The sequence below is a fragment of the Lissotriton helveticus genome, chromosome 6 (assembly GCF_964261635.1).
Source record: "Lissotriton helveticus chromosome 6, aLisHel1.1, whole genome shotgun sequence".
Taxonomy (NCBI): Eukaryota; Metazoa; Chordata; class Amphibia; order Caudata; family Salamandridae; genus Lissotriton; species Lissotriton helveticus.
Window position 1 is genome coordinate 1,417,716,686 of NC_136067.1, and position 15,590 is coordinate 1,417,732,275.

General features: G+C 45.9%; 1 protein-coding gene across 1 annotated transcript in view; it reads left to right on the forward strand.

Moving 5' to 3' along the window:
• The window catches only part of GRM1 (glutamate metabotropic receptor 1), a 2,398,293-nt gene that overhangs the window by 2,095,979 nt on the left and 286,724 nt on the right, over nt 1–15,590 (forward strand). The window contains exon 5 of the mRNA XM_078649207.1: nt 10,773–10,941. Coding sequence (XP_078505333.1) covers nt 10,773–10,941 — 169 coding nt within the window. The remainder of the gene's footprint in view (nt 1–10,772; nt 10,942–15,590) is intronic.

A 15,590-nucleotide genomic window follows, 5' to 3' on the forward strand; every position in this document is an offset into this window, starting at 1 on the left:
ACATTCGTTCCTTTCTGGGCATGGCGAGCTATTGTGCCAGATATATCAAAGACTTTCCCACCATCAGTCACCCCCTGAGAGCTCTCACCAAGCAAGGACAACCTTTTGTGTGGAGTTCCCAATGTGAGAGGGCCGTCCTGGAAATCAAACAGGATGTTGAGGCTGCAGACAATTTGGCATACTTTAGCCCCAAGAGAAAGACTGAAATAACAGTGGATGCCAGTCCAGTAGGTCTGGGTGCCATCTTGGCCCAGTATGACAAAGACAGTGATCAACGGCACATCGTGGCCTACGCCAGTCGCAGTCTGACTGAAACAGAAAAAGCCTATTCTCAACCAGAGAAGGAGAGTCTCGCAGATGTCTGGGCTTGTGAGCACTTTCACGTCTTCATCCATGGCAAGCATTTCACCATGATAACAGATCATCAGGCGTTGGTCACCATATTTGGCAACCCTCATGCCAAAATGCCACCTAGGATAGAACGTTGGGGCCTGCGCCTACAGGAATACACATACACAATCATACACAAACCGGGGAAAGGGGAGAATCCGGCGGACTACATATCCCGACACCCTCAGGAATCCCAAGCCTCGCCTCCGTCAATTGCTGAAGAATACATCCATTTTGTAGAAGAATCAGCCCGACCTCCGGCCATTCCCTTAGAAGCAATCCAGGAAGCCACTGCCCAAGATGGCGTTCTTCAGGAAGTCATGCGCAGACTGCGCACCCATCGATGGAGACACGACAGTGAGGAGGAGCAGACCGATCCTCAGGTCCGCCAAGAAATGCAGGCGTTCAAACACATCTGTGAAGAGCTATCCGCCACCTCGGAGGGGCTCCTCCAGAGAGACCATCAGATTGTCATCCCGAGGCAGTTACGACAAGGAGTCATTAACCTGGCTCATGAAGGTCACCGGGGAGTGGTTGCAACCAAGCGAAATCTCCGTGAGCGAGTCTGGTTCCCACTGCTTGATACCATGGTGGAGGCCACCCTCAAAGACTGCCCCCATGTGTCAACTAGTCAGCCATGGAACACCCCCGGCGCGCTTCAAATGACTAAACTACCAAATGGAATCTGGCAAGAACTAGCCATGGACTTTTACGGACCCCTTCAAACGGGCAAGTTTGTGGTGGCTATCATGGATGAGTACTCAAGGTTCCCGACAGCCTAATTCGTGCCCTCCACTAATGCCTCCTGCGCCATCGCAGTTCTTGATGAGGTGTTTGCCGCCTGGGGTGTCCCAAAGGAACTCAAAACGGACAATGGTCCTCCTTTCAATGGCCAGGAGTTTAGTGAGTTTGCACGACACCTTAACTTTAGACATCGAAAGGTCACGACTCTGTGGCCACAGGCTAATGGCACTATTGAACCAGAATCCTGACATGGGAAGGTGCTCTGCGACCAGTGTCTCCGACACATGTCCACCAAGAGGTGGCTCTTGCTGATCGCACCAATAAGAACAAGATGAAAGCATATGCGGACCATCGACGGCGAGCCAAGTCTCCTTCCTTGCAGATGGGGGACTGTGTGGTGGTCAAACAAGAACAATCCCGCAAGACAGATTGCAGGTTCAAAGATGAACCGTTGGTTATCACCCAACAAAAGGGCACCATGGTCACGGCGGCATCTGACAAGAGAAAGATTACCAGAAATGTGTCTCACTTTCAAAAATGCACGCCGGGCCTGAAGGAGGCTCTTGAAAAAGATGGAGACATACCGGACACACAAGGACCCAGTCAAGTGGGCACAATCCAAAGACTTGATCAGCAGACTGAGGCTGAATTGGATGCTGGCGGTATGAGTCTGCGACCGAGAAGGAACATTCACAGACCTAAAAGACTGATTGAAGAACTTGAATGTTATGTCTTTGAGCATTCTAGTAGCTGGGCGTGGGTGGAGTCAAGGGGTGGAGGAAGAGGCGGGGCACGAGCAGGAAAGGGTTAGTTAGAGTAGGGACAGGGACAAGGAACATCAAGTAGTGACTGTCATTATTGCATGCACGACACTACAGGTGACCGGGTCACCCTTACCACACTGCAATGAATTGGTGAGAAGTCCGTGCACATGGACTCGTAAAGCTGCAGAAGGAAGAATAAGCAGCAAGCGTATATCATCGGAACGCGGAACCATTTTTTATATTTCCGGTTCACGATGTCATCTGTGTGCGCGTGGGACAACAAGCGCTTAGCCTCTAGGAAAATGTAGTGCTGATGGCACTGAAGATTTGGATGCTGTGTGTGATTCGAACGCATCTAAATATCTCTCTGTTTTCCCCCACTCTTGTCACCGGTAAGTGTTTCTCCAATACTTGCAGCAGAGCGGTCCTTCACAAACATCTCTCGCCTAGTTTTTCCCCTTAGCTAGCGGAGCAGGATGTAACATCAGTAGAAGTACTTCCACAATGGGTCTAAAGAAGAAGGCCACTCAACAGAGGCATACATCTGTTCTCCGTAAAAAACATAAGATGGACTCTTCTCTCCCTCACTAAGCAAAGCACATAATATGAGCTGCAGTTGAGTTGACACTCCCACATAACTTCTTTAGAAATCTTCCATAGCTCTGGCATGACTGGATACTTTCATCACCTTTCCGACATCGATAAATTGGGATCTTCTCTATAAACACCCCCAAACTAACAGCTGAACAGCGAGCAGACCTAGACACAAATACTGCCCAAAAAGAAATTGCAGAGGTTGTAAAGAATCTGCCCTGGAGGAAGACTCCAGGCTTAGGTGGCTTACCCGAAGAGCATTACCATGCAAATACTGCTTGGTCTCTGGTAAATTGCTAAAGGAGTATCCCTAAGGCAAGAAGTAAGGCAGGCTCCCAAACACTGTGAAGGAAGCTATTTTGGTGATGGTTTCAAACTTAATAGGAGCCCATCTCAGGCCATGGCCTACAGGCTGTTGATAAATGTTAACACTAAAATATTTGCAAAACCTCTGGAGAACAGACTACTGAGGGTAATGACTGCTCCGGTACATGAGAACCAGGGCAGATTTATTCTGGGCCGTAGCACATCACATTATCTAAGACATTTTAGCCATGTTCTGCATGAAACAATGGAGTCTGGAGTACATGGAGCATTAGTCACTAGATACTGAAAATTTATTTGATGAGCTAAACTGAGAGTACATGTTTGCAGACCTACGGTGCATGGGAATAGGTCTGATTTTCAGGGAGTGGATCAGAGTGTTATACAATGACCAGTGGCCGGGGTGGGATCAGGTGGCATTACCACCTCGTTAGTCTTCCTCGCCACATGATTTACAAAGTGAGCTTCAGCTCCACACCAGAACCCTCCAAAGCAAAAAAAAAAGAGTCAGCCTCCCATGCCTCCCATCCCTTCCCAATATGGCCGACCCATCACACCCATGACCTCTATAAGAGGCGGGCCGGCCCAACCCATCAGCCTGTTTTTTTAGTTCTGCGCATCATTCTCTCCAGATGCGTCTTCAGGTAAGTGGTTCGTGCTGTAGCGGGAGCATGGGTCCTTGTCTGGTTGTCCTGCGCTAGCGGACTCCGGTGCTTTTGGCCTTCCCCCCATCCTTCCCCCGGTCTCTTTTTGGGCCCGGTTAGGCTCTGCTTTAGCGGGCCAGTGGTCAATTGGGGGGCGGGCGGGGTTTCGGGCTCTGCTTGTGCCCTTCTCCCACTCGCCTTCTACTGTCATGCTGTGGATTGTTACCATCCGCTGCGGGGATGTTTGCCTCGTGATGGCGGGTTAGGATCCCTGTGTCCCTACATTGTTGGCATGGCTGAAATATTGTAGGAGGCGGAATGACATAGCGGTCGGAGCTGCCGTCTTTGATCGGCTCATCCTGTGTTTCTGGGAAATATTACTTGTTCTCCCCAGTGCCTACCATACGTTTAACGTATCCTTTAATGTAAAAGTACTGCACTCTAAGCACCTGACCTGGCGCCCTCCCCCCGGCTGGGTCCCGCTCTGACATTCGAGGTTTTGTGGTTTGCTGGACTGTGGGGCTTATATTTTGTCCGCACGCCCGCTTCAGGGAAACCTGCAATACAGGTTGAAGGTGTGGCTATGTGCGTGCTTTACCCTCAATGGTGTGTCTTGAGCAGTCCAAGGGGTTGGCGTTTTTTCCTTAGAACTGCCTCCGGCAGCGTTCCGTTGGGGCGGCCGGGCTCAGTTCTTCTCCCGCCTGTTTCTTTTGGTATTTGGGGGTCAAGGGCACAGCCGGGTGCTGCTTAGTCCTCCGTTTCCCCATGCTTCCCTCGCCTCGGTCCGGGGGCGGGGCCGGGCACCTCCGGCTTCCTTCGGGATTGGCGGACTCGGCTTCCTCCAGCTGGTTGCTGCCGTTGCCTGGGCGGGTTGCGGTTGGTCAGTGAACTCCCGTGGGTGAGTTTGTGCCTCACCTGGTGCTGCTGAGTGTTTTTTCATGGATCCTTTTCACTACGAGTAAGTGTTTATGCTCAGTGTAATTACAGCCCTTGCTAGAGAGTCTGTCCTTCTTTTTGCTTAGCCCGTTTGCTGTTTCTCCTGAGGGCTCGCTCTACATTGCGTGTCTGGCCACTGCTGTCGGGTTTTCCTGTGGTCTTCTCCCAGAGTATTGTAGGTTGATGGAGACAGCGTGCACGAGTGCAGATTTTGGCAACACGCAGGTAACATTACAAGTTCATGAAATGCACATATGCCCTGATTTTTTATTTTATTTTATGTTTTCTGGCCAGGTTTGTGACCTGAAGAGGTTTCCGTTTTTTTTATGGCGCTGGTATATTTCGAACTTGGCTTTAGAGTTCCGGGCAGTTTGGTTGTAGTGCTCGGGTTTCGTTCTACGGCTTGTGTGGTCAATGCTGATTCGCGTTGGCGTTCGTGACTGTGCCATGTTCTCCTGTTTGCTTGCTGGACCTCCTGCAGCTGCATCTGCGGTGGAGGGGTTGTGGCCCAGTGGCCAGGGTGCGTGGCTCCAGGCTGCAGGGTTCACTGTTCGAACCCCGGCAGACACGATTTTAGTAATTCATTTCGCTTTGGCTGTTGTATATTCAGCAGGTTAGCACATTGATTTTCAATGGCCTGCTTTGTTGGATAAGGATTTGTGCTCTGCCAAGAATCCCCTTGCCATCCCACTTTATATAGCTTATTCCGCCTGCAGATATTCTTTGTTTCTCATTTAAAATCTACCGTCTTGTACCTTCCAGGCTCGTCGAGGGTCTGAAACTGGTGAAGTTGGGAGCATACCTGTATTCCCATAAATCTATGGAGGCTTTGGGTCTGGATTTCTTCCGGCACCATTACCGGGGTGTTCAACATTTATTTATGTCTGTCCTGTGCTTTATTCACTGGCCATGGAGCTGTTGGTCAGTGGTATGTCTTGTGCTTTTTGGCAGGGACCAAGGAGCTGTAGCGCACTGGTAAGTCTTGTGCCTCGGGTGGCGTAGGCTCTCACAGTGCGACGATTCCTACCACGGCCGTCATAATATCCTATGTTGGCAATTAGCATGGCACCATTTTCTAGGAGCGTACAACTGCCATGTGGAGTTAAGATGTCCGGGATTTATATTTTGCTCCCGGTTTGGCTTCCCGGTTTCCCTCCATGTTTTCGCGGGTTGCCTGGGGGAGGGTGGCGCGTTTTCTTTGGACGGTCTCCCTTGTTCTATTATGGGTCGTCGGCTCTTCCAGCTGTTCGGGTTTCCCTCTAACCTGGTTCGCTCCTGGTCTTCCGAACGCATGTTCTGGCTCATTATGCTTATGCTCTTGGCTTGATGGCTCACTGGATTATTGTTTCCACTCCGGAACTCTGTGATGGTTCCCTGGTTTTACACTCGGCAGCTCCGTCAACCTTTTCTGGGTCAACGGGCTTGCGGCCATGCTTCCCTGAAAGTGCCTGATTTTGTCTGATCTCAGAAGTTGCGCATGGTCCTGGTTGGTCCCTGGATGGGAGTTGTTGGCTTCCATGAGTTATATTAAGTTGGGTGACAATAGGCATCTGTTATTCCATGTATATGTTTTTTCACTGGATCGCCGTGTGCTTCCAGTGTGCCAGTGTCCGTAGGCCTTTGGCTCTGTGTTGAGTCTGGGGTCACCGGCTCTCCGTCGACAATGGGTTCACATCCTGTCGGGTGTGTCCTGTACTGTTTCATTTTTTTACCTCGATGACTTGCTCAGTTTCCGCGATGGCCCCCTGCGCCTTGACTCCCTTCCGGGTGGTTGTGCGCTTTACATCTGATTTGTGGTTGTTGGTAATTTTTTCCTTGCCAGATCTACCTCATTAGCCATCTTGGTGCGGTATGGGCTAGGTTTTCGTCCTTTTTTGGCTGGGATTTTTCTTCCTGTACTGTTGTGGGATGTGTCGCTGGGCCATGGCTTCCTTGTGCTTGCTGTGTTTGTCCCTGATTCTTTTCCTTCCCTTCCGGGATTTGGGTGTTAGTCCTGTGGGAGGCTCTCCATTGTGTTGCAGCGTCTGGCCTGGCCAGGCGTCCTCTGGGGGTTCCGGGTGGGCCCTTGGATACTGCGCAGCATGGTCGGGCCTGGTTGGTACCTGGTTGGGTGCTTGCGTAGTCTGGCCGTTTTCCTCCCCGCCGGCGGATCTCTGACCTTAGGGCCGGTCTGGCCATTCCGGCTTCGCCGGTGCTGGTGGTGGTATTGGTGTATTTTTTCTTCTGGGTGGCAGCTGCAGCCCTTTTCTTCTTTGTGCTGCGCCTTCCTGTTTGGCCTCGTGCCACCATGGGGTTTGGCTCGGCAGTCCATCAGGCTACATGGGTAGGGTTCTGCTCTCCAGATATCCCTTGGTATTCCTGGGCCCCATGGCCGTTCTTGCTATGTGTGCCTCTGTTCTCCTCTGCTCTGGGTAGTTGCCGGTTCTTGACTGGTTTGCACCTTGAGGGGTGTCTATCTGGTGGGATCCATGTCTTGTGCTTCGGCATTTTCTTCTTGGCCCTGTGGTTTTTTTCTGTTCTTCCCCCTTCCCGGTTCCTGGGGGCCTTCCCTTCCTTGGGGCGGGCGTTTGGCCCCGATCGGCATGGCTTGGTTGTTCGGGTTTCTGCCCCTTATTCCTTGGCTCCGACCCTGTGGGGCCTTTCTGTTGCCCTCCTGGGCTATCTTTCTCCCCTGTTTCACTGGGGTGTTTGCAGGGTTCGCCCGGGTTGTCTTGGCACTGTTGTGCTGTCCTCGTTGGTATGTCTTGTACCTCTGGTGGTTCCGGCTTACGCTGGCCGTTAGCCGATGGCCTGTCTGTATTTTGAAGGTGTCCCGATGTGGTGCCTTTTTTCATTTTTGTGGGGTAAATTTTTTTTCCTGAGTTGCTTTCCCCTGGCTCCGGCCATATCGGCTCTTGTTCTGCCTCTATGGGTGAAGGTTTTGTTTTCTGCCCCGACTTCCCCTTGTGGGTGCCCGGGGATGCTGGCCGCCCGGCCCTGGGTCTGTGGGCGGTCTCGGGTCCCTGCGCTTCACGGTTGCTCCTGTGTGGGGTTTCCTTCAGTGCGTTTTTTCCTTCCATCTGGTGACTTGGCCTTGGGCCTGGTCCCTTCCGCCCTTCGGTGGGTAGGCAGCCCTGGGCTGTTTTTGCCCTGTGCCTGCCTGTTTTTTTGTGGTTGGTGTCGCATCCCTCCGGGTGGGTCCCCCTAGCGGTGTTGTTCTGCTCCCCTCTCGCTTTTGGCTCTCTGTCGGCGGTCTTGGTGTGTTTTCTTTGACCGGCTTTCAACTGTCTCTCTGGGGCCTGTTGGCTGTTGCTGTTGGCTCCGTGCAGTCTGGTTCCGTGCCTTCTCTGTCCTCCTTCGGCCTTTTGGCCGGAGCGGTCTCTTTTTCGGCCGGCACTTCGTCTCTCGGGAGTCCGGTTTTTCAGGCTTCCCGGTATTTTTCTGTCCCGGGCTGGTTTCCTGCTCGTGGTTGCCTCTCTCTTGGGTGGTCCTGCCACTCGTCTGTTCTGTGGGTTTGCCCTTTTTTTCTGGGCATCCCCTTCTGACCCGTTGGTCTTTTGTGAGGTTCCATGAAGCTGCTTGGCTTTGGTATGTGCTCACTTTGTAAATCATGTGGCGAGGAAGACTAACGAGGTGGTAATGCCCCGATTACTTACCGGTAATCTTCATTACTCCAAGTTAGTCTTCCTCGCCACATGTGTCCCCATCCCTCCCTCCCTGTCTGGCTATCGGCTTCATGTTGTGCTTGGTAGTTTCAGGCGGATGGGTTGGGTCGGCCCGCCTCTTATAGAGGTCATGGGTGTGATGGGTCGGCCATATTGGGAAGGGATGGGAGGCATGGGAGGCTGACTCTTTTTTTTTTTGTTGCTTTGGAGGGTTCTGGTGTGGAGCTGAAGCTCACTTTGTAAATCATGTGGCGAGGAAGACTAACTTGGAGTAATGAAGATTACCGGTACGTAATCGGGGCATTACCTCTGACCAGTGGAACATAGATAGGGTGGCTAGATAGGGTTGTCCCCACTCTCAACCACTCACTGCTTTGGCAGATGAGCCCTCCGCAATCAGAATGCATGAGGCACTGAATGAATGGGGTAGTGAGACCAGTAAGGTTGTACACACAGTCTCTGTATATGCTGATGATACTTAAATAGACCTGGACATCCTATTGGAGGGCAGTGAATGGAAGTTCAGGAAGTGTCTATTAATGCCTATTTTAAATTAATACATGTTGCATCACACTTATTTAAAACCAGTCAACTGAGCAAGATATCCCCATGGGTGCCCTGTGCCTGCCCTGCACTCTTTAGATAGAAGCTGCGCTCCTTCTCGTGTCCTAGTCACTTGCGGTGCAACACACTTAGTCGGACGAGGTAATAACTAAGTTTAGAAAAGTTACAGTAGTCGGACTGGATGGCTCAGCGAGACGGTGTCTTTTGTGGATTGTTCCTAGACCTGAAAATATTAAAATCAAATACAAATTATTGGGTCTGGTACTGGCTACATGATGGATAGCCATCAAATTGTGAAACCAGAGATAGGACATTGGGAGAGGGGTTCTGGTTGAATGTGACCTAGCAGGGGAAATAAGAATGCATGAAATCAGGACTGACGAGAAAGCTTGACATGAATAATATGTGGGCTGGGATGATAAGAGCACTTATGGGACAAGAAATGCAGATGGGTAGCTAGGAAAATCTGAATAGGGATGTGACAAGGATTGTTATACAAGATGAATGTGAAACATTTTACCATTATTCATGGAGGATGTTCTGATACCTGCTACCTGTAGTATCCTTTTCATGACATTGAAGAGTGTGCTTGCAGTATCATAATCTGCTGGGATGGCCTGAATCCTGGCACAATGCAGAGTTTTTGTCTTCATGTAGTGTCTGTAATATGACCCTGTTAATTGATTCTAATCTGTGTATAATGATTGTGAACTATGAAGAAAAAAATATTACTTTAAAAAAACCTATAGAAACTTATCTTCCCAATACTTTTGTCCTCGATATTCTTGACACAATATTTTGTCCACACAATATTTTTTCTTCAATATTTTGTGTAAACACCACTTAAGCCAATAGATATCTGACTTTAGGTAGACCTCGTCAGATAGAGCCTTCAACCTTACCCCACTTGAAGATTTCGACCTCTACAAAAAAGACTTAGTCAGAAGTTAAACGATTTGACTGGGATGACCCGCTTAGTGTATCTGAACTTTGTTTTATCACAGTCAGCTTCAAATGGTGTGTACGTTCTGGTCATACACACACAATGACTTCTAATTGGTGCTTTACTTTTTCTTGGCCCTTTTCCCTGAAACTTTAAACATTCATGTCTCCGTTTCCATTGATTGGATTTTAATCATTGTATTTGTGTCATTTTCTAATGATGCTTTTCTGCATTCTTAGAAATTGGATGTGAGATTTGTTCTGGGTTGTGTTTTGACTTGTTAACAGTTTTGGTGCTGCTAAATATTTTGCACACGTTTCCTTAAGTTAAACTTGTCTGTTTCTGTGCCTTAGCTGCCAGGGGTCGAACTCATGGGTATATACTAAACTTGGGTGTCGGACAAGGCAAGATTTTGGACTTATTAATCGGGAAGGAGTCATATCCCCCCAACTCACAACCCACTGTCTTAAATTATTTTTAGGAGGAAGGGACATTCCTGCTCACACTGCTTGTTGTAACTATTGCTTCTGATGTGATTACAGATTTGAAGCACCAGAAATGTTAAATAAATGCATTCTCTACTTCCTACAATACGTTTTTTTTTTGGCTGGTCTCTTTATTTCTTCGACGTTACCGTCAGCTTTCCTTCTACTTCCACTGCCCTTTCTATAACTTTGAAACCTCACGCTCACCAGATGTTACTCCAATTGGGTTAATGTACGGTATTATCTCCAGTATTAGACAGTTTTGGCACCAGTAATAGTGACTTTGAGGGATGGTGATGTCAAAAGAAGGAATAAACAATGGGATGTGTTACATGCAAGCGAGGATACAGAAAAATGCAATTTAGTTTCCCGTCAAAGATCTTTTATACTAAAAACCTCTGTTTCAATATGTATTTTGCTCCTTTTCACTGCTGGAAGTGTATTTAAAAAAACGTTTTTTTCCCAAAAAACTGTTTTTTTCATAACTGTAAGGCTTGTGGAGAACCCCGTACCTGCTACTCCAATGTTAGCCTCTTAAATGTTATCCTCTCTCGATATTGTAAGACCTGCTGATGTTGTAGAGAAATGGTTCCTCTTATATAGTCCTTCATGAAAATGGACGACGCTTAAAAGTTTGTAGTTCATAATTATATATGAGGAAGGCCAAGGAACGTCATTGGTATAATAATATCCATACAGTAGGACAAGGTGACTGACACATCGTTCACTTATCTTCGCAGATACGACATCATGAACCTCCAGTACATCGAGCCCAGTAACTATGACTATGTCCTCATTGGAACCTGGCATGAAGGAAAATTGCACATAAATGACTTGAAGATACAAATGAACAAGAGTGGGATGGTCCGTTCTGTGTGTAGTGAACCTTGCTCAAAGGGGGAGATTAAGGTAGGATGCTTGTCTCTCTTGTGGTTATATGTGTCCCTACTACTCGGCGTGTGTGTATATTTGTGTGTACAAGTAACAGCTATGCTTTGTTCTACAATGCCCATGATGGCATCTTAGGACCATGTTGCTCAATACTCAATATGGATGTTTCTTATCACATGTTATAAATGTATCTTTGCTTTGAATGAGCTGAAATGCATAATTCTGATAGCTCTTTGGCATGCCCTGCAAATTATGTTTTTTTGAAAATGTTTAGTTTGTTAATTAGAATCATGTAAACATGGCTGTTTGTATGTGGCTTGGACTAAGTGTATGAAACACCTTTACTATACACTCAGCAAATGGTAAGTGCTTGAAGGTACACTGTTCCTGAACTGTAAAAAGTGCGCCTTCAATGTTCTATTGCACCTTAGATAATCTTGAATCTAGAATGTTACTGCTGGGTTATTCTGTGTGGGATGGAATGCGGGGAACTGGAGTGTTGTTGGGACACTGATGTGGAAGTTCCAGGGTTGTCAGTTGCTGCCTGACTTGGAGAAGCAGGGGTTGTACATGTCATAAACTAGAGGATAAATTCAATGGCCGTCATCTTTTCAGTGGCAATGAGGATGGGATGTAAACTTGCGAGTGCAAAGCACAATGGATTATTTTCAGTTTACAGGTGCTCCTCCCCTCAATTGGAAAAAATGGCGTGAAGCATTTGAATCTTACTTCCGGGCCATTGATAGGGACTTCAAAAAAGAGAAAAGCTCTTTTAGTGTATAACTTAGGATGCGAAGGTAGAAATATCCTAAAAACACTTCCATTGGAGGTAGTAAATGTCTGTGTTAGTGGTGGTGATAAAGGTGACACAGCTGAAACACAGGATGAATATGCACCCATCAATAAGACATTGGATAATAGGTTTAATCCAAGGAAGAACATTGTCTTGGAATGGCATGTATTTCTTCAGCAGGCTCAGCTTCCTGCTGAGTCAAAAGATGATTGTGTAGCTCCATTGAGAACATTAGCAGTTACCCTTAATAATTGCGAATTTAAGGATGAAATCATTTGTGATCAGTTAATAGAGAAAATAAACAATAGGAAAAGACTCTGCTTATTCTTTCCTCGTTTCCTTGGAGGCGACTTGACATGATTCACCCACGTCAATTCACACTACAATAATTCACTGCAATTACTTTTTTAGGCACCTTACGTTTTGCGCGTTGTTTCTCAATTCTTTTTCTGCTGTTTTATTCCTTAAATTAATTCGTACAATTCCTTGTGAATGTAATATATTGTCTTCTGCTGATTCACTCAACCAGAATTTGTATCTCCCTCAACCTCCCCTTGTGTCTGAAGTTGTATGGCTTGCGTCTAAACAGTTCACACCATCTATGTATTAATTACTCAGTCACACTGCGATATGGTAATTCCTCGGGGGACCTCAGTTTGAATCATGCCTTATCCTTACCTTTTAGATAAAAAGGTGCTTACACCAGTTCTGATGATGATCTTGAATAACTGAGATCGAAACGCCATCGACCACCTTACAACAAATCTCCTAATTCGTGTAAATTGTGTCTAAGGGGTTTTCTCTTGTTGTCAATGAGATGTATGTTTTTATAAATTCTTCTTTCTCTTATCACAGCACACTTCCTTTTCGCTTATCTGTGAGCACCATACATATATATTTTTCAATACTTCTGAATATTGTAAAATAAATCAATTGACTTTCAATGTTCAAATGAGTCCCGCCCCATGATTGCCCTCCCATTTCTCTAAACTTATTATTTTTGCCATAGGACACAGGAATTAAGATTGATGTTCAATAGTTAATTTAATATCTCTTGGACCAATTGGCCTATTACGTACCGTTGTTTCTGTTATGACTTCTGGTGGCCCGGTGTGGACAAGGAGGTGGAAAACTATGTAATAAATTGTTGTCAATATGCTCTCAGTGATAAGACGCAAGACACAACAACGGGTTCTTTCATTCCTGTATCCGTCAGTAAATTGCCTTGGCATAAAGTGTCTCTTGATATTTCCGGACAATTTGGAGTTCACCCAAATTTGCACTTGTATTTTTCCAAGTGGCCTGAAATTAAGTTTGGGCAGAGTATTAGTGCACAAGTTATTGAATTCCTTCAAGATGTGCTTCTCAGGGAAGGTTACCCTAAGGAGTTGGTCACTGACAATGGCACCCAGTAGGAGGCTAAAGAAATGCAGGAATTGTTAACATCTGTAGGTGTTAAACATGCCAAAATTTCCCTGAACTATCCAGGTAGAATTTGGTTAGTTGAAAGGATGAATTGTGTTGTGAAATATCAGTTGCAATTGACTTGTGTGGAAATCTGTTGTCAAGGATATGTAAGCCAAACAGGGAAAGGACAAGTAGGAAGTATATTGATTCTGTTGAAATGAAAAGTGTATTATTTATTTATTTATCTATTTAGTGTATTTTATATAGCGCACAGCTACCCCAACGGGGTGTCCCGGCGCTCCTGTGTGTTCGTAAGCTGAATTAGGTTTTAGAGGAAAATATTAACAGAAAAGAAAAGTTTTTAAGGCTTTCCAAAAAGGGTAGTAGTTGACATTAGGGAGGCAGTTCAGGGAAAGCACAGTACTATGAAGAAAATGTATCAAAAATCAAGTTAGGCGACTGGGTCAGAATTAGAAAACCTGACCATGTCCTCAAGAGTATGCCATGTTTTTCCGCTCCTGTTCATGTCAAGAAAGTCAGGGACCATGTGGTGGTGCTGAAGCATGGTAAGGTGTGGAATAAATCAGTTGTGTCAGCTATTCCAGATGCTGTGTCTGAGTATGTCTGCAGTAGGTTTGGTGTGAATGATTGCATACAGGGCCGACTGGCCGCAGTGGTCACCGGGCGTTTTCCCCTGAGGACCTCCAGGGTGGGGGCTGGTTTTGGGCTCCTGGGGGTCATTTTTGCCAGAGGCCAGCAATATCGGCCCCCAGTAACAAAATCATCTGAAACCAGCCCTAGAAAACAGCTCAGCCGCAGCCCCCTGCCCCCCAAGGAGGGCCAGCGGAGCAGTTTGCAAAGGGCTGGGTTTCGATTCCCAGTTCAGCCCTGGGGGCAAATAGGGAAAGTCCAACACCAGTAATGAATCTGTGCAGCGTTCCCAAAGGTTCAAGAATAGACCTCTAGGTTTAAGGACTTTGTGATGTGAGTCAGTACATATAGGTTTCTGATCTTTTATGGACATGTCCATGATGACACCTTATGCACTACAGGTCATAGGTTAGGGATCCTGAAATGTATTTAGCATTTTTACTTGCATTTCTTAATTTTAGAATATTGCCTTTTATTTATGTTTGTTTTCTTTCTTCAAGATTATTTTGTAAGTGTTGTTGGGGGATTCTCTGGGTGAATTATTTTCTTATTCACCATGTGTTATTTGCAACAAAAAGAAAGTATTTTTCTCTGCATTATAAGAAAGGAGGATATCTTGTGTTATTCTGTGTGGGATGGAGTGCGGGGAATTGGAATGTTGAAGATAATGTGAGGTGAAGGTTTCAGGGTTGTCGGATGCTGCCTGACTTGGAGAACCAAACTAGAGGATGAATTACCTGGATTTCAACTTTTCAGTTACTTTCTGTTCTTAATTAACATTATTTAAATATTTTTTTTTCTGAGAAAATAGTTTTTACATACAAACTGAAAATCCAATTTCATTCAAAATTGTATTCAGCTTTATTTGATAAAGTTATACAAGTACAGTTCATAAAAATATTATATCCATTATAGAGTTGAATTAAATAATCGGTTAATTATATATATATATATATATACAATAAAATGAATAACCATTAAAAAATATCGGACATAGTTTGTTAAGACCAATCAATTCATGAATATCCCCATAATTGTCTTATTCGTATTGGATGCCAAATATATGATGAGACAATGGCATAGACTACTTGTGATTGTAATTGTAGAAACGTTAGGTTTACAAAAGTTATTTCCTTTTAATAGAGGTTTAATAAAAGACTTTCTGGGAACAATATAAAATCACAAACAACTTCATATGCAGCATCCCTTGACATGAACATTTATCACAAGACAAGTATCTAAGACTCTTTATCAGTCATTACTACTGCCACAAGAGTAGGGGCCGTGATTGTATAGGACTTTCGATGGAACGGCAGCCTCAATTTATTATCACATATGGCCGACATACAGCCTGAGGAAACTGACTAAAGTCTACTCAAGCAGGTAATTTCTGACACCTTTAGCCTGCTCAAGTTTTACATAACCCCATTTCCCTGTAAGTAGCCAATGATATGCACTTTGCCCAAGATATCATATGGAGTTCTTTTAAGGTTTCAACCTTAGCTTAGATGAGAAGGCAAGCGGTTCAGCAGTGCCCTTTGCACATTGATCATTTCTCATGGTGCCCTTATGTTTCCAAGTGAAAGTTGAATTGAACATAATCCCCAGGTATGAAAATTCCTTTGTCTGTTTCAACTCGACACCTTGCATGCCAAATCGTCAACACGTGGTAATAACTGGCCCACAAGTCATACCAAATGATTAGTTACGATTAACTTTTAGGTCTGGGTCTCCCATATATGAGGCAAATTTGTCCAGCAAGTCCTGGAGATTATTCAAGGTGTGTGCCATCAAGACAGAATCATCTGCATATGGA